The following is a 24381-nucleotide window of genomic DNA, read 5'->3' as shown; positions in this document are numbered from 1 at the left end:
ACCCGTCCCACTTTCCACCCCCTCTCAGATTCTGACAAACATGCTCAGGTCCCCTGCCACAAAACAACAAGAAAACAATTTTTTCAAAAGTAAAATTTGCTTTCAGTGCTCATATAAGGTAAGGAGGGTATCAATAAGGAAGATGAGTTTCTGAACGGGTTTAGGTCCTTATGACTAAGCACCAGATACATACTACACAAATTTACTAGACACAGAATACTATCATTCCTCTGACTATTCAGATCTACTGGAGAGAGCTAATAAGATTGTGGACAAATTTTAGAAGCCTACTTTGACAGTCTGTGTCAAGGAACCTGGAGATTTTTTAATGTGAGCAAAAAGCAGGTAACCTGTAAAACTTATAACTAAAAATAATGTAGTTATATCTGAACACTGAAGAAAACATAACAATGGGACAAATTAATTTCACTCACTATTGCACTGATGATCCTCAAATGAACTGTTCAATAAATATTTGTATTAGGCACTGAAGGGAATACTTATTTTGCTTAATCTAAAATAAACTTGTTAAAAACGCACCTAACATTTTTAATACAAGATAATTTATTTGCATTTACTTGCAAATAAACTAAATCTTCCACTCCGTTTCTGGTGCTTAGATATTACAGTGTAGATGTGATACTTCCTGGGGGTAACCAGGATTGTGAGATACTTCACTACCACCTGCCCTTAGGGTGAGAAGCCTTGTCTGTGCCTGCCATGGGTCAGCTTCCTGACTCAACCAGCCACAGGCAACACAAGCTCTCCCCTAAGCCTATGCAGGCCCCTCTCTCTCTACATGTTAGAGAAGGGGTGGGCAAATTACGGCCCTCTGGATGTTTTAATCTGGCTGTCGACCTCCTGCTGAGGAGCAGGGTCAGGGGCTTGTCTCGCTCCATGCGGCTCCCAGAAGCAACAGCACGTCCCCCCTCCGGCTCCTAAGCACAGGGGCAGCCAGGGGGCTCTACACACTGGCCCAGCCCAAGTGCCAACCCGCAACTCCCACTGGCCGGGAACCACGGCCAATGGGAGCTACAGGGGGGCACCTGCGGACGTGGCAGCGCGCAGAGCTGCCTGGCTGCGCCTCTGTGTAGAAGCCAGAGGGGGGACATGCCACAGCTTCTGGGAGCTGCTTGAGGTAAGCGCACCCTACAGCTTACATCCCTGACCCCCTCCCGTGCCCCAATCCACTGCCCCACCCCTGATCGCCCTCCCAACCCCTCAGTCTCAGACCAGAGCACCCTCCTGCATCCCCAACCCCTCATCCTCAGCCCCACCCCAGAGCCCTCACCCCCTCCTGCACCCCAACCCCCAATTTTCGTGAGCATTCATGGCCCGCCATACAATTTCTATACCCAAATGTGGCCCTCGGGCCAAAAAGTTTGCCCACCCCTGTGTTAGAGATAGGCAATTCCTGAGCCTTCCAAGCATCTCCCTGGAGTGTCTAGCCTCTGCTCAACAGGCCATTTGCAGTATTCACGGATTCATTTCTCTCAAAGAAGCAGTATATCCCAGCTTCTCAGTTACAACTTAGATCACCACTCCACTTAACATACAGCACTCAAACAAGTTTATAAATAAATACAAGCAACAGTTTTATTTAACAAAAGAATAGAGATTCAAGTGATAGCAAGTAGAAGTACTGGAAACAAATGGTTACATATAAAAGAGTCCTAACATGCATTCTAGAACCTATAAATACTTCATGTCTTATAGAGCAGAAGAAGTTCACCCCCAAAGCCCTTCTAGCATTTTTCATCCAGGAAGGCTGTGATACCTTTTTCATGAGACAAGCCATACTGTCAGCTTGTCTCCTTGGTGAAGGATGCTGGGTGTTTCTTGGTACCCTTAGACCAGTGGTTCTCAACCTAGTTACTACTGTGGCCCGCAAATGCGGCCCACAGTATGTTATGTGGGCTGCATCCAATACTACCTTTATGGCCCTGAGGATGTCACATGGGCTGCTGCTGTATGCTGATCAGGCCACAAGCTGACCATGGGCCGCAGATTGAGAACCACTGCCTTAGACATATTACTACAGTCTTTGTTCTTATTCATATACAAGACATTCCCTGCTGACTGTTTTTTCTTGTGGTCTCCCTCTCTTGTGGGCTTTGCAATCATTTAATTAGCATCTGGCTCCATATGTAAATAGGCTTCCATTATAAGACACACAATATATAATGACCAGATAGACAAATAAGTGTCTGCTACTTCTTGAAAGGAACCTGTTTAAGACAAGTCACCTTTTGGTTTCCTGCCTTAACTTCAAGGCTTTGAGAACATAATTTCCAGTACAGAGAAATAACTCCTTAAATACTATACTTACATACATTTCAAAATGATCATGGCGACCAGTGGGTTACTGCCTCTTGATAGACACCTCACATGCCACCCTTAGGTGAACTTAATATGCATATATCTGACCCAGAGGATCCCTGTAAAACCCTATGCATCCCCTTTACCCTCTGGCACTAAGAGGTTCCTGGGTCACAATAGACATATCAGTCATTTCAAGGCTTCTGAATCATTCAATGTATGCTTTGGATACCAGTACTACGTATGTACTGGAACCTATTAAACTGTACTGGTTGATACAGTGTTTTAGTTTTATTTATTTATTTTGGAGGGTGGGGAAAAGGGGGGGGGGGGGAAGAGAGGGAGGAATACTAAGATTCCTGCACACAATCAATAGGAATACCTTTTCCTTCTCCCAACTCCAGGCCACAAGAGGCCCAAAGATTTCCCAGATTAATTTCATAGCTGTGAAAAAAAACAAATATCACACTGTTGATGGGATGGTAGTAAATTGAATCAATATACTGCATACAGACACTATGTACTTTGCAAACATTTATAAAAAATTTGTCAATCAAAAATTTCCAAACTTGACAAAGGTCTACACGAGTTTAAAGTATATATTTTAGACCCCCAATTCAGCAAGCCTTCAGACACACGCTTAACGTCACAATTTTTTTAGACCATTCACATCCATAATGTCAAGCATGTGTTGAAGTACTTGCAGGATCAGTGCCTAAGTTACCAAAGCACAAAACAAAAACCAAGGAAAACCTTGCTGTATCAGATAGCTAGAAATGTCTAAGTAGAATTTTTTGTGGTTTGTTTTTTTTAAAATATTTAATTATGGTTTGAGAACAAACACACTAGGACTTTTTTTTCCCTGACATAAGTAATTATACTGGAACTGCCATAACTAGAGCATTACTAATAGGACACTATAAGACTCTGTACTGGTGTTGTCTCCATGTGCCATCTTTGGCAAATCCCTTAGCCTCTGTTATTCAGTTTCCCCATCTGTATAAAGACAATACCACTTACTTAATCTGAAGGTTAGCTGGGGTTTGTGAAGAGCTCTGAATATTAAAAATTATGTATAAATGCTCAGTATTTTTCATCAAAATATGGTGCAGTAATTAGTGGGACAAAATAACCCTTCATCTTCCTCCAAGAGGAAAATCCTTTGGGGATTTTGTTATTTTGGGTTTCCTTTTGGATTCTTCTCCCCATACACATACACCCCTAAAATGTCAACAAAATGGAAGGCACTGCAAATCTTTTTTCAGTGATAGTCCAGTAATAAGATTATAGAGTCAATATGTTGTTTTACAGTATTTCTACTCTAGCCTTGTAATTTTTCTTCAGGAATGCCACTCAGTCATTATAAAGGACATATACTAACTAATGCACATGCTCTACTGACTAGTGTATATGAGTAACTAGGAAGGCAACTGTAAAGCCAGTTATTTATCAAATAACTATTTGATGTCTAAAGTTTGTATGCAGCTACAAATCAGATTAGAAATACATAAATTGAAGCTGGGATACCTTTTGAATTAATCAAACTCAAAGCTTTAGCGAAAATAAATATGAGACAATTAGCTGCAAAGCATTAACATGATCAGTTCAGCTGTTCAAATCCAGCAAGCAATTTGAGACTCTAAAGAACTTCAGGAAAGGTGAAAATTGTTTGATTATTCAGAAGCAAATGAGAACTACACCAGGAAAGATTGTACATGTCATAAACTCTTACCCCCTTTGGCTCAAGCACAACCAAATGAGTACACTTATTATTGAGGCTCAGCTGGCAATCTCCTCCATAAAAAGTAATCAAAGCCCACAGCACACTTCGGTCTTCAGATGAAATCTAATAGGAAGTTAAAAATAAACCTTTTAGATCTATGCAACAATACTTCTTTTGCTTGAAGAGCATTATTATAGCTTGTAAAATATTGTTTAGCAATTTGCATAATGTTCTACTTCCTACCATTTTTAAATAAAGGATTAGTATGAAAGTTTACACAAAACACTGAAGGACAATTCCTTAACCCATACAATGAAAAGAAACTTTAGAGAGGTTCCTCACTTTTGCTAACCTGAAATTAAGGTATTATTCTGGGGGGAGAAGGAGCAAGTAACAACTATAGTACTAAAATGCAAATATCAGGTTTTGTAGATTCATTCAGCTTCAACCATTACCTTACAAAACTAGCTACTCGGAAAAAAACCTCTTGCAAGTAAAGTCCATAAAGCAGTCCTTTTTATTGTATCAGCATTCTCCAACCTAGGGAATGTCATTATTGAATAACAACCAAAAATCTGTTGTTTATCCAAGGCAATGGCTACCTAATTCCTAGGCATTTTATGTAATTGTAATGACCAAGACACCCGCAGCCTTAAACAAATCCCAATTTCAACATTCTTCAGATTTTTAATGATGAGGATAAGTTCATTTGAAGTATTAATGTCTGTTACGGAGAAAGGCATTAACAAAGTAAAATAGAATTAAGACCAGGAGACCACATTTAACAACACAAGAAGACAATCAGAAGTGCCTGTTGCCTCTAACAGATTACGCTCTATTCTGCCTGACATGCCAGGTAAACCTGGACAATCATTCATATGCAACAGAAAATTAACATTTTCCTGAAAGCACCAGCAATAGCAGCAATATAAAACCATAGGGCACCACCCTGTAAAGGTGACTGCACCTGTTCACACACTGATTTCAATAGGAATGCTCACAGCGTTCAGAGTTAATCAAATGAATACATCTTTCCCAGACTCTAGCCTAGCCTGTCTCAAATTTTAGATGTGGCACTTCCAGTAAAGTGTTAGTGCACGGAAGAATAGGTATAATCATAGTGATCAGTTATTCTGCTTAGTGCATGGATAACAAGCAAAACAAAAACAACCCAGAAATAAGAAGTTGTAAAAAATTTACAAGTAAAAGACACTCAATTCCTACATGCTGCTCTCTGCATACTATAGTTTCTCTTTATTGCTAAATGCCATATAAATCATTCCCCTTTTATGCTAAGTGTTGAATGATTCTTGGATCCCCATGTCTGATATCCAATTAAGTATTTAGTCATATGCTGCTCAGGTAGTGGTTCACCTATTGTACACCAAAGAAGAAAAGTCATGGTACATACAGAAAGATAAGGAAAACAAGAATCAGAATACAAAAGTATACAAATGTATTGTAATTATTCTAAGTTATATTTCTTTAAAATCGTTATATTCTCACCTGAGAGAGACAAGCAGTGACTCCAAAAAAAATCTGACATGATTCTGGAGAGAAACCATTCACCCTGGGAAACAGATGTCAAGGACATAACAAAACCAAAATGGAAATTTCTTTAGGGGTTTCAGAAGAGAATTAATGATATTATGCACGGCACTTTGCATAGATTTTATCATTAAAAAAGCCAAACCAATAAACAAACAAACAAACGCTAGTCCTTCAAAGTGAGAGTTTTTTTTCTTCAAGTTGCAAGTTTCAGTGAAAATTCAAAAGTTTCTAGTCAAACTGATCCAGATTACTTCGAACTACTGTGGGGGCCCAAATGGCACTCCTCCTGGACAGCTCTCTCAGCACATTCTATCCCACTAAAAGAAAAAAAGAAAAACAACAAAAGATATGAAACCATCAACTTATTTTTCAGACATGTATCTTGTCTTTATAACGAGGGGCCCTCCATACTGGAGGATCACAATCACATAACTCTGCTTGACTTTTTGATATTTTATTCCTGTTTGTCTTATGATTTAGCTCCTGAACCTAACACTAACACACTCACTGGGACCACTCGTATGCGTCGAGTTAAACACGTACAGAATAAGGACCTTAATTTTGACTTAGTTTTGTTCCTCCGCCCCCACCAAGTGTTTTGGAAGGGAAAGGGAATCATAAATATTATAAACAATACTAAGATTTCGTCTTTTGGATTTCATTGTCTTTTCAGAGTAGTTGAAACACAGCAGTGAAATGGTGCTCTTTTTGTAAAAAGTCCAACAAAATCTAATTAAAAATCTATTTGTACTTCACAATTTATACAGAAAGTGTGTGTATACTTCTTGCTGATATACTCCTGTTCTCTGTACAGTTGAGGGCACCAGTGAAACTAATGAGACACTTAGAAGTTATTCACTGAGCTACTGTTGCTCAATATGCTATGAGCAGCTGCTAAGCCAGAGACTGGATCATCACACTTCATCCAAGCAGCAGAGGATTCTGCCTTAGCTCTTTTTTAGCAATATCAAAGTGAAACTTATAAGAACTTTCACCAGAAAGGTATAACGTTCCTCATCTGACCACAGCTTAATAGTACTATACTAGAAACAAAACAAAAAAAACATATCCAAAGATGGCGATAGCATGCTCATTATTGTACATTTCTATTGGCTAAACCTGTAACAGGTTGTCTGGAAGAGCTCTTCTTCAAATGTTTACAACGTTCAGCAGAACTTTGAGGATAACAAACATTTACAGTCATTTTATGTAGTACTCTCATACGCCTCCATGGCTTCACTTTTTTCCCCCCTTTAATATACACAGGAGAGCTTTTGCCTGGCCTTGGTTTCTGATTGAAAACACTGATTAGAGAATGCTGGAAACTGCCAGGCAACAGAAGGAAAATTCTTCAAATTAAATCAGCACCCCAGAATACACAGGACATAAACATATTAATAACACTATGCAAATTTTAACCACAACATGCATGTTTAAGAAAAAACACACATTGTTGAGACATTATTTTATACAGCTGATATAGATATAAATACACACACACTTATACTGTAACTGACATCACAAAATGCAAAAACCGCTATGATTACACCTTTAATTCCTACATTACCATAGAATGCCATGAACATATACGGCACCTTGTAAATAATAACTAAACCACAGGGACTGAAGAAAGACCATACATAGCAAGTGGAAAGCTGTCAATGACTGCCACAGCACACTAAAATTTACAAGAATATAACCAGTTTTACTGCTGTTACAGATAGTGTTCAAACAGCAATAAGACTAATGAAAAGTTTTTATACGTTTCACTTTAATACTGCTTAGAAACATATAATATAAGGCAGAGGTTCAGTCCTCTGCTACTTGGTGGAGGTCTATTCCCTGCATTAGCAGCTGCTCATAGCATACTCAGCAGCAATAGCTCAAGAGTTCGAGTTTCAATGGAGATCTCACTTGTATACCGAGCAAGAGTGAAACCGATCCTTTTCATTCTGCCTCTAAGAAAAATTACAAGAAGAACAAAGGTGTGAAAAGTGGAAGAAGACAAAAGAACGAAAGAGAAAGAAAGAACTGTAAAGCTCCCATTTATTTGCCAGTAGCAAAGAAGGAGAAGAGTGCAGACTATCTCCTACCATCTGTCAGAGCAGTAAGAAAGAGAGAAACTCCTCCCACTGCCTCTTCGGTTGCTAGTAGGAGAAAGTATAATTGCCCCTCTTTTCAGGATGGTAAAATAAGAAAAGTGATCTGTGCTTACCTGAATATTTCTTTTCTTTGAGTAATAAGAACAGCAGATCCATTACAATGTGTATGTCTGCCTGCTTGCAGGTTGGGGACAGAACCAGATTTGTCAGATGCTGGCACCAGGGGAATGCCCTGCTCCCATAAGTTCCCTCCCACTGAGATAACTTCTACAGCCAGGATAATTCAATTTCAGTTCTGGTCACCCCATCTCAAAAAAGATACATAAGAATTGGAAAAGATACAGAGAAGGGCAACAACAATGATTAAGGGTATGGAAAAGCTTCTGTATGAGGAGTGATTAAAAAGACTGGAACTTTTCAGCTTTTCAGAAGAGAGACGACTAAGGGGGGATATGATAGAGGGGTATAATATCATGACTGGTGTGGAGAAAGTGAATAAGTATTATTTACTCCACATAACACAATAACCAGACTCCCCTCCCCACCCCCCATGAAATTAACTGGCAGCACATTTAAAACAAAGGAAATATTTCTTCACACAACGCACAATCAACCTGTGGAACTCGTTGTAAGGGAATGTAGTGAAGGCCAAAACTATAACACTGTTCTAGATACATTCATCGAGGATAGGTCCATCAATGGCTATTAGCCAAGATGGTCAGGGATGCAACCCCATGCTCTGGGTGTCCCTAGCCTCTGACTGCCAGGAGCTGGGACTGGACGACGGAATGGATCACTCAAGATTGCCTGTCCTGTTCATTCCCTCTGAAGCACCTGGCACTGGCCACTGTCAAATGACAGGATGCTAGGATAGATGGGACCATTGGTCTGACCCAATATGGCTGTTCTTATGTAAATCTACCTTCCTAAATAGTAGGTTGTGTTAACCATATTTTCAGCAAAAAGCATAAAGGGTTTCTCCTACTACAAAGCATGGTAAATTGCACTTAACAACAACAAACCCAAATCTTTGGATGTCCATTGCCATCTCTATTCTGTATGATCCATTTGTGTGCAGGATGGGCCAGATCTGGGGACCTCGTTACTCTAAGAAAATAAATTTCCATGTAATCACAGATAATTTTTCTATTCTTCATTCCAAGGTCCACAGAACTCTTACAATGGGATTTTTATAGTCATGTGCCACCAGGGTGAGAAGCAGGGCAATCCTTTTAATATGGATATCCAAAATGAGGTAGTGCATATATTATATCCTCCATCTTCCACTGGGCAATAAGCATGGAAAAGACTTCTGCCAAAACTAAGGAAATGGCATTCACTAAGACTGGATGACCAGATGACCAATATGCAGAATTTGGTGAAATTATGTATTGAGGGCTATGTGGCAGTCTATCAGACCTCGATATTGTATAGGAGACATGACTACTCTGCCCTGAGACTGTCAGTGCTCCTAAGGACTGGACTTTGAAGTTTAACAGAACAAGTCTGTTATCTATGGAAGGAACAGTGCTCTGAGACCTCACTTAATCACTGTGTTCTACCTGGTGGATACTGTATTCTCTCTTTCTGGAACCTTCCCTGAAAAGAATCAGGAGAATCTACAAACAAACAAAAAAGCAGAGAAATACAACTGGAGCTAGATCTCTGAAAACAGATAAGTTTGGGTAAGAGGCAGAGGAGATATCTATCCAGTAATTCCAGGTATCATATACACTTTAGAGCATAGACGCATGCCTGTGAATGAGTTCAGAATTCATAATAGGCTCCAATAAGAATTGGATTTTTGTTTCTGATACTACTTGCTGTCCATTATGGCCATCTTCTGTTATTCTTCTAAGATGAAATCTTGTACTTGACAGTATTTATCCTCATCCCCAGTCAATGACTGACTTCCTTGCTACCATATGTGTGTGTTTGTCCTGAATCCAAGATACTCCAGGAACCGTATCACTCGGTGTGTTTGCTTCAGCTTTCTCTTGGTACAGATTCCTCATCAGAAAAATTGTCTAGAAAAAGATACGCAAATTTCCTTCTTCCCTAAATCCAGTATTATTGATACCATGATCCTGGAGAGAGTCCGTAGGGAGCACATTGAAACATCAAATGAAAATGATCCAAGTTGGGAAAAGATAAGAATTGTCTGAACGTGATAAAATGGGAATGCTCTGAAAACAAACCTCCTTTAGATGCTTCAGACAGGGCCCTGCTCTGCTTCTCCCTGGTTCTCTGAGGCTAAAAATAGGATGAGGAGCAGGCTGTAATCCATCACCAGATGCGCATGACTGATGACTGAATTCATGCGATAGCTTTGCATAGGTTGCTGAGACTGGGAACCAGATAAAATTGTTTCTGTAATTCTTGCGTAGCTCCATAAGGTATGACCTCTGGACAGTGTCCTGTGACCACATTTGATTAAAGCTATAGATATCCCTATAGATGCTGGAAAAACCTCAGAAGGGTACGGGGAGTTCAGGGGAAGCTCCCAAAAATTAAAATGCAGCCCTGGGACACTAATCTGGTGTAATGAACCAAATTGTTAGTCTGAACATTTGAAATAAATTTTGTAATTTTCCTCAGAAAAGCTCTGCATCCAGGGGATCTGGTTGAGCCACCTGCTGCTGGGGAGGCAAAAAAGAAAATGGAAGGAACTTCAGAAGGCAGGGCATTCCCCTGCTACCAGTCTCTGACAGGTCTGGTTCTGCCCCTACTCTGCAAACAGACTGAAATACCAATCGTAACAGAGCTGTGGACCTCAGCATGAAGACGACATGCTCCAAAAGAACTTATCAGACAAGTCAAGAATGACATAAAATATAGGAGCCCAGCAGGGACAGATACAGGAATGATCCTCCCCATATAGGACATGCTCTTGCTGTCTCTGAATAAGTAAACAAACTCTGCAGTACAGCATTCAATGTGGAATTTCAAACGTGATTAAGTGTTGGCCTAATTCTGCTGCCAGTGAAGTTGTGGAAGTAGTAAGGCCAATGCTGAGCACTTCTAAAAATCCTATCCTATCATAGGATGTTTTCAGATTATCCCTTCTCACACTTTCTAGCAGCGTCCCCTGGACCCATAAGGGGTGCTCCCTCAACAGCTATCAACTTTTTTATCAGCTTCTGGCAAGTAGCTTTAGTCTACTGGCTAGTAGTTATCTGGTAAGTATTTCAAGCCCTTTTAAACATTCAAAGGGCAGAAAACGCGCACTGCATCTTTGGCAGTCAAAAAGAATTCTATCCTTTTACACCTTTAGAACCTGGTACAAAGGGAAGAAAAGGTAACACAAGAGTCTGAGCTCATCTGCCAGGCAATTCTCACAGAAGGAAAGCATCAGCCTGAATCACTGCCTGTTATAAAGGCTCTCCTAGGACCAAATTTTCAAACACGCTTCAAACTTCACCCTTGCAAGAAGGTTGCTTCATTACCCAATCTGCATCCCTGGACAAACAGGCTATGCACAAACTGGTGAGGTAGGCAACTACCTGGTTTCTCTGTGCACATGCAGACTGCTTATGCACAAGTGTAGAGGCCTGTCTGAAAATTTGGCCACCAACATCCAGAAATTACAATGATAACATGGTATTTTTCTGGTTACCGGTGTCTCCACAGCTTGCATTTTACTAAATGTAGAGATTGTAAAAAAATTCTGAATTGATGTCCTAAAGACTGTGCTGTATCTGCAGGAGCTGCATGGCTTCCCCACACTGCCCTGCCAACAGGCAAATCCTTCCTTTTCACAAAGCTATTACTCTATATCTCACCTATCAGTACTCATCCTGCACAACATTTTCAAAAGACGAGCCTGGGAGCCTAAATTCGTAATTTTGCTAGACCCTAAAAATCAGGAACAGACTAGAGACCCTGGATTTATGGTTTATTACAACATTCTATAACCCACAAACAACACCCCCTCACCAACCAGGCTGCTTTCCTCCCAATGACTGGAGATGTGTTAATGGATCACTTCACTTGAATGGTCCCTTGAAATATGTAGTAACTACTTAAGCTAAACAATTTGTTCTATCTTGTATTTAGCTGTGACACTCAGAGTAAGTTTCCCAGACTTGAAGAAGAGCTCTGTGTAAGCCTGAAAGCTTGTCTCACTCACGAACTGCAGTTGGTCCAATAAAAGACATTACCTCACCCACCTTTTCTCTCTACTATCCTGGCACTGACTTGGCTACAACACTGCATAAATCCTTCTCTGGACATCCCTATTGGCAAAAAAGTGTAAGAGCTTGTCTACACTTACCGGAGTTCAACACACGGCAATCGATGCATCGGCAGCGAATCGATCTCCCGCTGACTCCCGTACTCCACCAGAACAAGAAGCCCAAGGGGAGTCGACTGCACAGTGTGGACCCCCTGGTAAGTAGATATAAGTACGTTGACTTCAGCTACGCTATTCACATAGCTGAAGTTGCTTAACTTAGATCGATCTCCCCGCCCATTGTAGACAAGGCCTTAGTGTCCATGTCCATTCAATCTTTGCCTTAGCAGAAAAGCCAAAATGTTAAGTAGCCTGTGGCCTTCAACTAAAACAACATCTAAGGATGGCATTGCTACAAACTGAAAAATACACTAAAATTTTAAAAACCTACACCTTAAATAAACGGTACATAGAAATAATATAGCATGGGGAATGCACTACCACATGCTCCAGTGTTATGAATGCTATTAAAGAAGTCACCTGGCAACATGGGCAGCAACCCGGCTGGGGGAGGCTAGTGCCCAGTCCTGCCCCTTCCACCCAAAGCCTCGCCCCAGAGAGCCGGGAGGGCGGGTGGCACAGCCCCAGCCCTGGAGCACTGGGAGGGCAGTGCAGCCCCAGCGCCAGCCTGAGCCGGGGCCACGGTACAGAGTCAGGGGAACTGGCAGGAGGGGTCTGGGGTTGGAGTGTAGGCGAGGCCATGCCTGCCTGTTTGGGGAGGCCTGGCAATAATCATTACAGATAAATTATACCACCATTTGTACATGTTCAGATCTTTAGAAATTCACTTATTTGACTGAAATTTCCACATTTTGCCTCTGCTGTAAGATTTGTTTTGAAAGTGTAAACTCTGAAAAAGTGAAAAAAAATCCCCACTTTTCCACATTTTGAAAGAATGTACTGCTTTTCCCTTCTTCCCAAATAATTCTCAAATGGCTCAGCTTTGAAACCTGCCCTGCTAATAACCTTCACAAACCAGTACGTCCATGACCAAGCTTTTAAAACTTGGCAAAATAACGTGATTTAAAAAAAAAATCACTCTTGGACATACTAAATCAATCATCTGCTAACCATTTCTGCAATACCTAATTAAGGCCTATCACTCTTTGTTACATTAATACTGCATGTTCTCCCCAACCAATCTAACATGCATAGGGGTAGCTATTCATGGGCTGCTGCTCGGAAAACTTGCTGCAGAGATACTGTACATACCTCATTGAAACAAAACCAAGTTACTGCAAAAGAACTGCCACAAATTGAGGGCATTAAAAAAAATAAAGGGATAACCAATTTAGAGTATCTGGACCATGGACCAATATAATGCAAATTCAAAACTTTCATTAAAAAGAAATAATTCTGGCCCCTTTATACAAAAGATACAACCATCACAACATAAAGAGACATGCTGCTACCGAGTTAACCCAGACTTGCAGAAAACTGTCTCAAGGCAGTAGTAGAACCAAAGGCTGGGGAACTTGGCACTTTATTCACCTTCACTGAAGGTTTAACTTAAAAGCCTGACTGAAACCACTGAATGCTGATAATGCTGAAGGTGTCTTTGCAAGTCATCCATGCAACTCCCTCCCCCCCCCCCGTCTTCATTTTTTATTAAATGGAAATATAATACATTGTAAAATACAACACTTAAGTCAGAAAAGGTTGCAAAATTAAAATAAGTCAAGAAAGTGAAAATTTATGGTTATACAGCAACACTGACTCAGCCAACCTGCACAGTGTCTTCTGATGCAGATTTTTATAGCATAAACACAAATAAAGCTACATTCTTAATCAGAAAGAACAGGAATAGATAATACTAGACATATGAAGTGTAGCTGAGTTACCATTTATTATTTGCATTGTGATGACACTATTATTAGACATTTTGGCCCTGATACTGCAAATGTGTACGCATGTGGTTTACATTTACTACCACAGGTAGTAACAGTGGGACCACCTGCATTAGTAAGGTTAACCACATGTGTAAATGCTTGCAGTATCAGGGCCTTATCTTCTGTATTTCCTGATTTTTTGGCTTTAACAGTGTGCGCATATTGCTGCAACAGATTTTAACATTTAATATGCAAAATATATACTTTAATTTTTACATATTTTTCATACGTATGTTACAATTTGAACAACTCAATAGGAAGGATACGGCAGAAGAGCTCCACACTGAACAGACAAAATCACCCAGGAAGGCTGCAAGACAAAATTAATGAAGTATATTTTTAGTGAAGTATCTGCAGCAACACACACAAATAATAGTTTGATTTCTGTCTGTATTCATTTTAAAACCACTCTTCAGTTCTACACCTTTCATCTTAAGATCACCAAGTGCTTTATAAACAATTTACTTAATCCTCACAACAGCCCACGTGATATTACTAGCTTTTAAACACAGATAAACTGAAGCACAAAAAATTAGTGGTCACAGAGCAAGTCAGCAGCAAAGACTGGAACAGAACCCAGGTTTCCTGACTTCCAGTCCCCGGCTTTAAACACCATATATTTGGACTCCCTTAAAGATATGAAGAATTCAAAATATATGTATTTATTTTGAGGATTTAATCCTCTCCCCGCTGCCAAAGATTCATTTTGTTTTTCCTTAAACTTTTTTCCAACTTTACCTTTTCCATTTTCTCTATTTCTTTTCCCTATTTTAGCCACACACTATAACTAGTTTTAGTCCGTTTGATTTCTCTCTCTCTTCATACTTAGGCCTATCTTCTTGATTTAAAAAAAGAAAAGGAGTACTTGTGGCACCTCAGAGACTAACAAATTTATTTGAGCATAAGCTTTCGTGAGCTACAGCTCACTTCATCGGATGCATTCAGTGGAAAATATAGTGGGGAGATTTATATTCACAGAGAACGTAGAGACTGTCCAGTTTGACCAGTGTACATGGCAGCGGGGCATTGCTGGCACATGATGGCATATATCACATTGGTAGATGTGTAGGTGAACGAGCCTCTGATAGTGTGGCTGATGTGATTAGGCCCTATGATGGTGTCCCCTGAATAGATATGTGGACACAGTTGGCAACGGGCTTTGTTGCAAGGATAGGTTCCTGGGTTAGTGCTTCTGTTGTGTGGTATGTGGTTGCTGGTGAGTATTTGCTTCAGGTTGGGGGGCTGTCTGTAAGCAAGGACTGGCCTTTTCTCTCCCCCCCCCCCCGGCTCTCCTGCTGGTATTAGCTCATCTTAAGTGATCACTCTCCTTACAGTGTGTATGGTAACACCCATTGTTTCATGTTCTCTGTGTATATAAATCTCCCCACTGTATTTTCCACTAAATGCATCCGATGAAGTGAGCTGTAGCTCACAAAAGCTTATGCTCAAATAAATTGGTTAGTCTCTAAGGTGCCACAAGTCCTCCTTTTCTTTTTGCGAATACAGACTAACACGGCTGCTACTCTGAAACCTTCTTGATTTACAAGCTCACACTATGATGTTATCAGATCAGATTAAACAGCTTAGAAGTGCTGCCCTTCTACTTGATAAATGTTTTAAAAAAAAGTTGGTATTACTACATGAAATTAAATTATTTAAATTAAAGCCATTAGGAAGTGGAAAGCACTGTTAATGCTTCTAAGCCCTTCCTCTGCACCTAAGACTTACAGCAATCTCCTTGTTTGTGAATACACAAGTAAGCCACAGAGCATTCCATGCAAACAATCAGCCATAGCATACAATGTGTCTGCAAGTGCCCCAGCTGAACAGATCCATATCTACTGTATACAAAAGCAGGGGCACTGAGTTACCAGAAAAGATAAAAGTTAGAGAAGCACCATGGACAGGGGACCAGCAGTGGTGGATTAGCCACTGGGCCAACGGAATCTGTGCCCAGTGGCCCCGGCCAATTGAGGGTCCCCAGAAAAATGGGTGCCCCCGTGCCGCAACCTGCTTGGCGCTCCTGCTGGGGAGGGGGGGAAGCCCACGCGCCCCGACCCTGCTCCCTGGCAGGAGTACTGGGCAGGGCAGGGCAGGAGCCCTGGGTGGGCGGGGGATTTCCCCACATCAGCTCCCTGGCAGGAGCGGAGGGGGAACAGGGGACCCCCACTTGCTCTGGCCCAGGGTCCCACAAACCCCTAATCTGCCTCTTGGCACCAGAATGAGTAAGAATCTGGAACCCGGGGTCTTGTTTCCCAGCTGTGTGTGAGAGACTGGCAGGGAAGTGTCTCAAGGTCACACAATTTTGTGCCAGTTTCCCCATCTATGAAGTGGGGTGTGTGACCAAATGCAACCCTGTATTTACACCCAACACACTAGTTTAATAATCATTGTATAACATATGCCTTTTGATGCATCATTTGAAATCTAACAACTCACTGGTCAATAATATCATGGTGAAATGTGAGTAGCAACATTACATGTAAAGTTATGAACAAAAGCTGAAACTATGACTGAAATGTGTTTACCAGACAAGTCTGGGAGGAGTAAACTTGTTCCTTAAATACAAAGGACAAGCTAACGCCTCTAGCCAGGTTTCATCAAAGCTGACTAGCAATCACTGGTCAAGTGGCCATTCTTTGGCACTGGCGGGGAGCAAGAACAGATCGATCTGCATTTTAAGAAGTAACATGGAACCTCTCACCATGAGACTCCATGTCTCCATCCTCAAAGTGAAAAGAAATTTTATCTAGGGGTAACCCTCAGGAAGATGCATTTCAAAGGGTGATTAGACTATAAGTTTCAGAGTAACGGCCGTGTTAGTCTGTATTCGCAAAAAGAAAAGGCGTACTTGTGGCACCTTAGAGACTAACCAATTTATTTGAGCATAAGCTTTCGTGAGCTACAGCTCACTTCATCGGATTCATACTGTGGAAAGTATAGAAGATCTTTTTATACACACAAAGCATGAAAAAATGGGTGTTTACCACTACAAAAGGTTTTCTCTCCCCCCACCCCACTCTCCTGCTGGTAATAGCTTATCTAAAGTGATCACTCTCCTTACAATGTGTATGATAATCAAGGTGGGCCATTACCTGGACAAATCCAGGGTTTAACAAGAACGTCTGGGGGTGCGGTGAGGGGGGGTTAGGAAAAAACAAGGGGAAATAGGTTACCTTGCATAATGACTTAGCCACTCCCAGTCTCTATTCAAGCCTAAGTTAATTGAATCCAATTTGCAAATGAATTCCAATGCAACAGTCTCTCGCTGGAGTCTGGTTTTGAAGTTTTTTTGTTGTAATATCGCAACTTTCATGTCTGTAATCGCGTGACCAGAGAGATTGAAGTGTTCTCCGACTGGTTTATGAATGTTATAATTCTTGACATCTGATTGGTGTCCATTTATTCTTTTACGTAGAGACTGTCCAGTTTGACCAATGTACATGGCAGAGGGGCATTGCTGGCACATGATGGCATATATCACATTGGTGGATGTGTAGGTGAACGCCCCCCAGACGTTCTTGTTAAACCCTGGATTTGTGCTGGAAATGGCCCACCTTGATTATGTGTATAAAAAGATCTTCTTCAGTTTCCACAGTATGCATCCGATGAAGTGAGCTGTAGCTCACGAAAGCTTATGCTCAAATAAATTGGTTAGTCTCTAAGGTGCCACAATACCTGCCACAACCCAGGTATTCTAATTTTCTTTCTCTCCGTATCTGTCTCTCGCTCTCTTTCTCCTAAGACAACAAAGGAACCAGACTCTGGAATTTGAAAGGGTTCTGACCTGAGAATTTGGTCAGCCCCATTGCTGGGAACATGTGTAAGGATTTTACCTCGAACTAAGTCTTGTTTGGTAAGTTTTAGTTACCAGAAAACATTTTATCTTTATTTCTCTTTTAACCATTTCTGACTTTAATGCCTCATACTTGTACTCAAAATCTCTCTTTGTAGTTAAAGATCAAAACTAATCCAGTGTTACCAAAAACAATGAGGAGTCCTTGTGGCACCTTAGAGACTAACAAATTTATTTGGGCATAAGCTTTCGTGGGCTAGAACCCACTTTATCGGATGCACAGAGTGAAAATACAGGAGCAGGTACAAATACATGAAAGGATGGGGGGGTTGCTTTACCAAGTGTGAGGTCAGTCTAACAAGGTAAATCAATTAACAGCAGGATACCAAGGGAGGAAAAATAACTTTTGAAGTGGTAAGAGAGTGGCCCATTACAGACAGTTGACAAGAAGGTGTGAGTAACAGTACGGACAAATTAGTATTGAGGAAATTAAGTTTAGGTTTTGTAATGACCCAACCACGCCTTGTCTCTACCATCAGCTTTGGCCTGAATAACCAGTTTGCAAATTAATTCCAGTTATGCAGCTTCACATTGGAGTCTGTTTTTGAAGTTTTTGTTGTTGAAGAATTGCCACTTTTAGGTCTGTTATTGAGTGACCAGAGAGACTGAAGTGGGGGAGGGATAGCTCAGTGGTTTGAGCATTGGCTTGCTAAACCCAGGGTTGTGAGTTCAATCCTTGAGGGGGCCATTTGGGATCTGGGGCAAAAATTGGGGATTGGTCCTGCTTTGAGCAGGGGGTTGGACTAGATGACCTCCTGAGGTCCCATCCAACCCTGATATTCTATGATTGTAAGTGTTCTCCAACTGGTTTTTGAATTATATGATTCCTGATGTCAGATTTCTGTCCATTTATTCTTTTGCATAGAGACTGTTTGGTTTGGCCAATGTACATGGCAGAGGGGCATTGCTGGCACACATTGGTAGATATATCACATTGGTAGATGTGCAGGTGAACGAGTGTTCTATTTAAATCCAGTGTTGTATTTAAGTTGAACTGTTTGGGTAGCTCCAGTTAAAAAGCAAACTGTTGGATACTGATCCCTTATAGGGGCAACAGACCTCTAACATCTGAGCTGTCCAGGAGACAGCTGGACAGTGAAGAACACACGTTTGGGGGAAATTTTGGGACTGGGAGTGGGTTGGGGTCATCCTCCAAGTGGTACCCAAGGCTGGTGGAAGCCAGAGAGTGACTGGAGCGTGGCTGGCAGGCTGCAGCTATACAGATGCTCAGGGTGTGACCTGCATACTGTTTGACTGTTTGTTAAGGATCCAGGTTGGGAGCTACAGCAGCAAAGCATAGTGAAGCACCCAATGTTGAAGGCAGGTGGTAACACAACCCCCACTGATCTGGATTGCACCCCAGAATGTGACAGGGAGAAATGATACTCCCCTTCCACTGATCTCACAGATGAAAAGCATTGTATAGAGAGCTGTATTAGTAAAGTATTATCATCACTATTACTAAACTGAAGAGCCAAAATGGACTTGTTTGATTTGTGTTTAAATAGAAACCTGCTCCTAATGGTATTTCATTTTTGACTTCCACTATGTCCTGTTAGTTTTCTTGTTTTTCTACGGTGTCATGCAAACCCATGTACTACAGTAGAACCTAAAAGTTACAAACACCTGGGGAATGGAGGTTGTTCGTAACTCTGAAATGTTCTTAACGCTGAACAAAACAGTATGGTTGTTTTTTCAAAAGTTTACAACTGAACATTGACTTAAGACAGCTTTTAAACTTTACTTTGCAGAAAAATGCTGCTTTCCCTTATTTTTTTGTGGGGCGGGGATTACTTTATGTTCAACACAGTACTGTATTTGCCTTTTTTTTTTTTTTTTTTTTTGTCTCTGCTGCTGCCTGACTGAAGACGTCCGATTCCAAATGAGGTGTGTGGTTGACTGGTCAGTTTGTAACTCTGGTGTGCGTAACTCTGAAGTTCTACTGTACAATATATTACGAGCCACCAGAATTCAGTATTGCCAACTTCTAGCATTAAAAAAATAATAATAATAATAAAAATCATGAGTCATGACCTCTCATCCCCAAATCATGAGATTTTTAAAATAATATATTCTAAGATCTTTATATTGACTTTCTGTCTCTTAAATAATTAGGTTCACATTTTCAAGCTTATTTCCACAAACATGAAATCAAGAAACATAGCTTTCATTAAAAAAAAAAAAAAAAAAAAGTGAGATTCTAGTGTATTCACAAGACTCCTGCACTTTCAGAAAAAGCACCAAAAGACTCACAATAACATCACAAAAGCTGGCAACACTGAGATTTATATGGAATCTACTTAGGCTTTACTTTTTAAAAAAATGGGTCTCAGAATGTGCATGTGAAGAAGAAATGTATATGCAGACTACTTTTTATAATAGTATTTTATTGCCACCAACTGCAGACAGACTTTCCCAGGCCAAATAACTAAAGTGACTAGGACGACAACACCCTAGATAACAGAGGAAGAAGAAAGGCGAAGGTGATAAAAAAAAAATTGGGAAGGACAATGAGAACAAACAGGCAACTAATAACCAAAAAAAAAGGGGGGAAGAGCACAGTGCTGGTAAAAGGGTTATACGAAGCTTTGAAAACCTATAACTGTCATTCAGAAAACAAGTTGGGCACCAAATTTAGAGCAGGTTAGACACCCCTCTCCCCATTTTCTTCATACATCAGGTGAACGTGAATGATACTTTAAAAAAAAACCCCAAATTACAATGAATTACAGTGGAAAACAATTATATTAACATTTCTACTGTGTTATACAGTAGTTACTCACCTTTACCACAGGAAGATCGAAGACCTCACGAGATTCTCCAACCTCGGGATTGTCCCCATCTTCCGAAATAATGTGTGAAGCCAGTGCATTATAAGAAACCTCCTTTGCTTTCCCAGCTTTCAGAAGCTGAATAACCTAAAAACCAAAGAACAAGACAAATCAAAAGGTCATCTGATAATTTTTGGTTTGAGAAAAATATTAATGTAGCAACACTAATAACTCTTGGGGGTTGGAGAAGTAATATTTCACTTAGTTCTCTTCTTATTTTCTTATAGAAATCATAATTATGTTGTAGGCAAGGCTGGTAGCACTGCCTAACATTAAGTTTGCTCCACACTGCCCATTAAAAGACCCTGTTTTCAGTTGCTTATAACTTTGCCAAACTTTAACCATTTGGCTGAAATTTTACATGCGGAATTATACTGAATTATTCTGGAAAATTTCATAAGTACGTAAGAATGACCATACTGGGTCAGGCTAATGGTCCATCTAACCCAGTATCCTGTCTTCTGACAGCAGCCACTGCCAGATGTTTCTAAGGGAATGAACAGAACAGGCCCTGTTGTCCAGTTCCAGCATCTGGCAGTCAGAAGCACAGGGACACCCCGGGCGTGGGGTTGCATCCCTGATCATCTTGGTTTATAATCACTGTTGGAACGATCCTACATGAACTTGTCTAATTCTTTTTTGAGCCCAGTTATACTTTTGGCCTTCACGAACATCCCCTGGTAATGAGTTCCACAGGTAGACTGTGCATCATGTGAAAGTAGTACTTTCTTATGTATGTTTTAAACCTGCTACCTATTAATTGGGTGACCCCTAATTCTTCTGCTCTGTGAAGGGTTAAATAACTCCTCCCTGTACACAATTTCTCCACACCATTCATGATTTCAGAGACCTCTATCCTATCCCCCCTTATTAATCTCTTTTTCAAACTGAACAGTCCCAGTTTTTTTCCATCTCTCCTCATATGGGAGCTGTTCCATACCCCTAATCATTTTTGCTGGCTTTCTCTGTACCTTTTCCATTTCTAATATACCTTTTTTGAGACAGGGTGACCAGAACTGCACGCTGTATTCAAGGTGTGGGCGTACCATGGATATATATAGTGGCACTATAATATTTTGTCTTATTATCTATCCCTGCCCTAATGGCTCCTAACATTGTTAGCTTTTCTGGCTACCTTGGCACAGTGAGTGGATGTTTTCAGAGAACTATCCACAATGACTCCAAGATCTCTTTCTTGAGTGGTAATAGTTAATTTAGACCCCATCATTTTGTATGTATAGTTGGGATATTTTCCAATATGCATTACTTCGCATTTATCACCAATGAAATTCATCTGCCATTTTGTTGCCCAGTCACCCAGTTTTGTGAGATCCCTTTGTAACTCTTCAGTGTGCTTTGACTTAACCAGGGGTTCTCAAACTTCATTACACCGTGACTCCCTTTGGACAATAAAAATTACTATCCAGGAGGGTGGACTGAAGCCTGAGCTTTGGTCCTGGGTCCCAGCAAGTCTAAGCCAGCCCTGGCGCCCCCATTAAAATGGGGTCGTGACCCACTTTGGGGTCCCAATCCACAATTTGAGAACCACTGGACTTAACTATCTTGAGTAATTTTGCATCATCTGAAAACTTTGCCACCTCACCTTTTATCCCCTTTTCCAGATGGTTTATGAATGTTGAACAGCAATGGCCCCAAAACAATTCAGTCGTTTACGAGAACCAGACTAAAAACTAATACATTGTTTTGTCCATGTTAAAAAATTCTGGCAACCTTTTTATTTGAACCGCTCTAGTGTCCCGATGCTTTGGAGCAGTCTGCTGAGATTGGGAGCTGGAGGGAAAGAGACGGCTGGTTGGGCAAGCAAACTGGGGTGGAGAGCTCATAAGGGATATGTTGGAGGAGGACTGGGACAGAGAGCCACATTGCTGGTGGAAGCAGGGGATTCACTGAGATTGGACAGCTGAGAGCAGAGTAGGACCAGTGTGTACAGGGATGGGGCAAGGAGACAAATCTGACAAGGAGCTATGATGTGAGGGGAGAACTAGGATTGGCTGGGCAAAGAGATTGGGACAAGGAGCAGGGGGCAGGAGTGGGAAGATGGGAGACACAGATCAGATGAGGAGCTGGAAGAGGTGATTGGGGACTGGGTGTGGGAATGGGGAGAGACTGTGATGAGAATCCTGAAAAGGGCAGATTGGGACTGAAAGGGTAAGAACAGTGGGAATGGGACAAGGAAGTAGGGGTGGGAAAGAGACAAAACTGAAAGAGGGACAGGGTAGAAGGGCTCATGCTTGGGACGAATTGCCAGAGAGTCTGTGCCTAGTAGGGTACATTCCACTCCACAGGCTGGACTAGAACTTATGATTGCTGAGGCTAACTATCCCTCTGTTGTCAGCAAATATCTATGAAACCAACTGGCAAAGGTGCTGGTCCACACAGAGGATGACAAACTACTACTGCTATTAGTTACTCCATAATGGAGGTCTGTTCCAACAATAGCAAAGATCTCTTCACTGGATCTAAAGATTCCAACCCTGCTGATGACCACTGTGGGTGTCAATATAATACCACATGTTAGAATTTCTGTTTTTTAGTTTGCTTTTTTAAAAACCTAGAAAGTTACACATAAAAAGCTATATTAAAATACCACTATTAACATTGCCAGGTCAAGCACTCAAAAGTTAGGAAAAGACAAAATTAAGACTGCATTTGTAAAATGGGGATAATACCGTCCCCCTCACCTCACAGCAGCATTGTGAAGATTTAATTAATATATGTTTGTGAAGCACTTTAATACTACAGTGAGGGGCACCACAGAAATACCCTTGAGAAAATTAATAATTCTGTCTCCACAGCAGAGTTTGAATAGTGTGCAGTAAACAAGGCATGGGGTCACACACATTGAACAATGAGGATAAAACAAAATACTGAATAGCTAGCCGCTTATTAAGTAAGCAACATCCATACTTGCAAGGAATGAGGCAGGGGTCTTATGGGAAAAATAATACATGATCATATAATTAAAAACTTTTCATAATGCATATGCATAAGGGAGCTGAATTTAGGTTGCACAGGCAACATTAATTCTGGCATTTCCTACCTTTTGGGTGCTTTACTTTGCTACTTTAATAATAAAAACATTTTTTGGTGCGTGTGTTTAATAGTATTATAACTACAAAAACAGAACAAATCTAGGTAAATTGTCTCTGAAAACTCTGCCATTTTTTATTTTGTCTCTAATGCAAGTGCACCTACCATTTAGAAACCTCCTGCCCTGACAACACCACCTGCTCCCTCCATCCCTCCGCATGTATCCCTGCAGGTGGTACTTCAAGTTCTGTTTTATTTTCACTCCTAGAATGTTTGTGATTTCTTAGAATGGTCTGATTGGGGCCTTGTGTGCTACTTACTGACAATCAGCCAAAACTTTGTGAAGAAGTTAGACTGCAAGAATATTCTGATTTACTTTACTTTAAAAAGTAGAGAAAAGTTCTTTTAATCAACTCCAGCAGTTAGTTACGATAGGTTTTTTTTAATACAATTCTAATACTTACAGAGATGAATGTTTCAAGTTTATCATATGAAACTATAACAAGTCCTAAAAAGCCCCCAAATCACATTTTTCACATGCAAAAAAGTAATAACTGCCTGCTTTAACAAAGTTATGTGCAAATATAGTAACTAAATAGGCTGCTCACAGGCCTAGTCCACACATGTTAAAGTGTATTCATTTTCAATCCAAGAACACAATGACAGGGTTCTCTGTATGTTCTCCATCCCCCACAAGCTAACTTTCTGCATAAAAGCCAACACGACCAGTATGCTCTGGAGCTGGGGAGAGAGCTGCCACTGGGGTCAGTGCCCATGATCGGGTGCTGCGGGGAGGAATTATCAGTGGAGTCGGTGCCCATAGTTTGG

The 24381-nt window shown here is 40.8% G+C and overlaps 1 protein-coding gene across 3 annotated transcripts in view; it reads right to left on the bottom strand.

Moving 5' to 3' along the window:
• PAXIP1 (PAX interacting protein 1) overlaps positions 1-24381 on the bottom strand; it is a 125013-nt gene that overhangs the window by 67196 nt on the left and 33436 nt on the right. For all 3 annotated transcript variants that reach the window (XM_074946288.1, XM_074946287.1, XM_074946289.1), the window contains exons 2-5: positions 20455-20589; positions 14082-14125; positions 5549-5612; positions 4052-4165 (exon numbers count right to left, since the gene is read on the bottom strand). In XM_074946288.1, coding sequence (XP_074802389.1) covers positions 4052-4165; positions 5549-5612; positions 14082-14125; positions 20455-20589 — 357 coding nt within the window. The remainder of the gene's footprint in view (positions 1-4051; positions 4166-5548; positions 5613-14081; positions 14126-20454; positions 20590-24381) is intronic.

Source organism: Natator depressus, chromosome 2, assembly GCF_965152275.1.
Source record: "Natator depressus isolate rNatDep1 chromosome 2, rNatDep2.hap1, whole genome shotgun sequence".
Classification (NCBI taxonomy): domain Eukaryota; kingdom Metazoa; phylum Chordata; order Testudines; family Cheloniidae; genus Natator; species Natator depressus.
The sequence above is the reverse complement of the archived record's forward strand: the minus strand, read 5'-3'. Positions and strand labels throughout refer to the sequence as shown.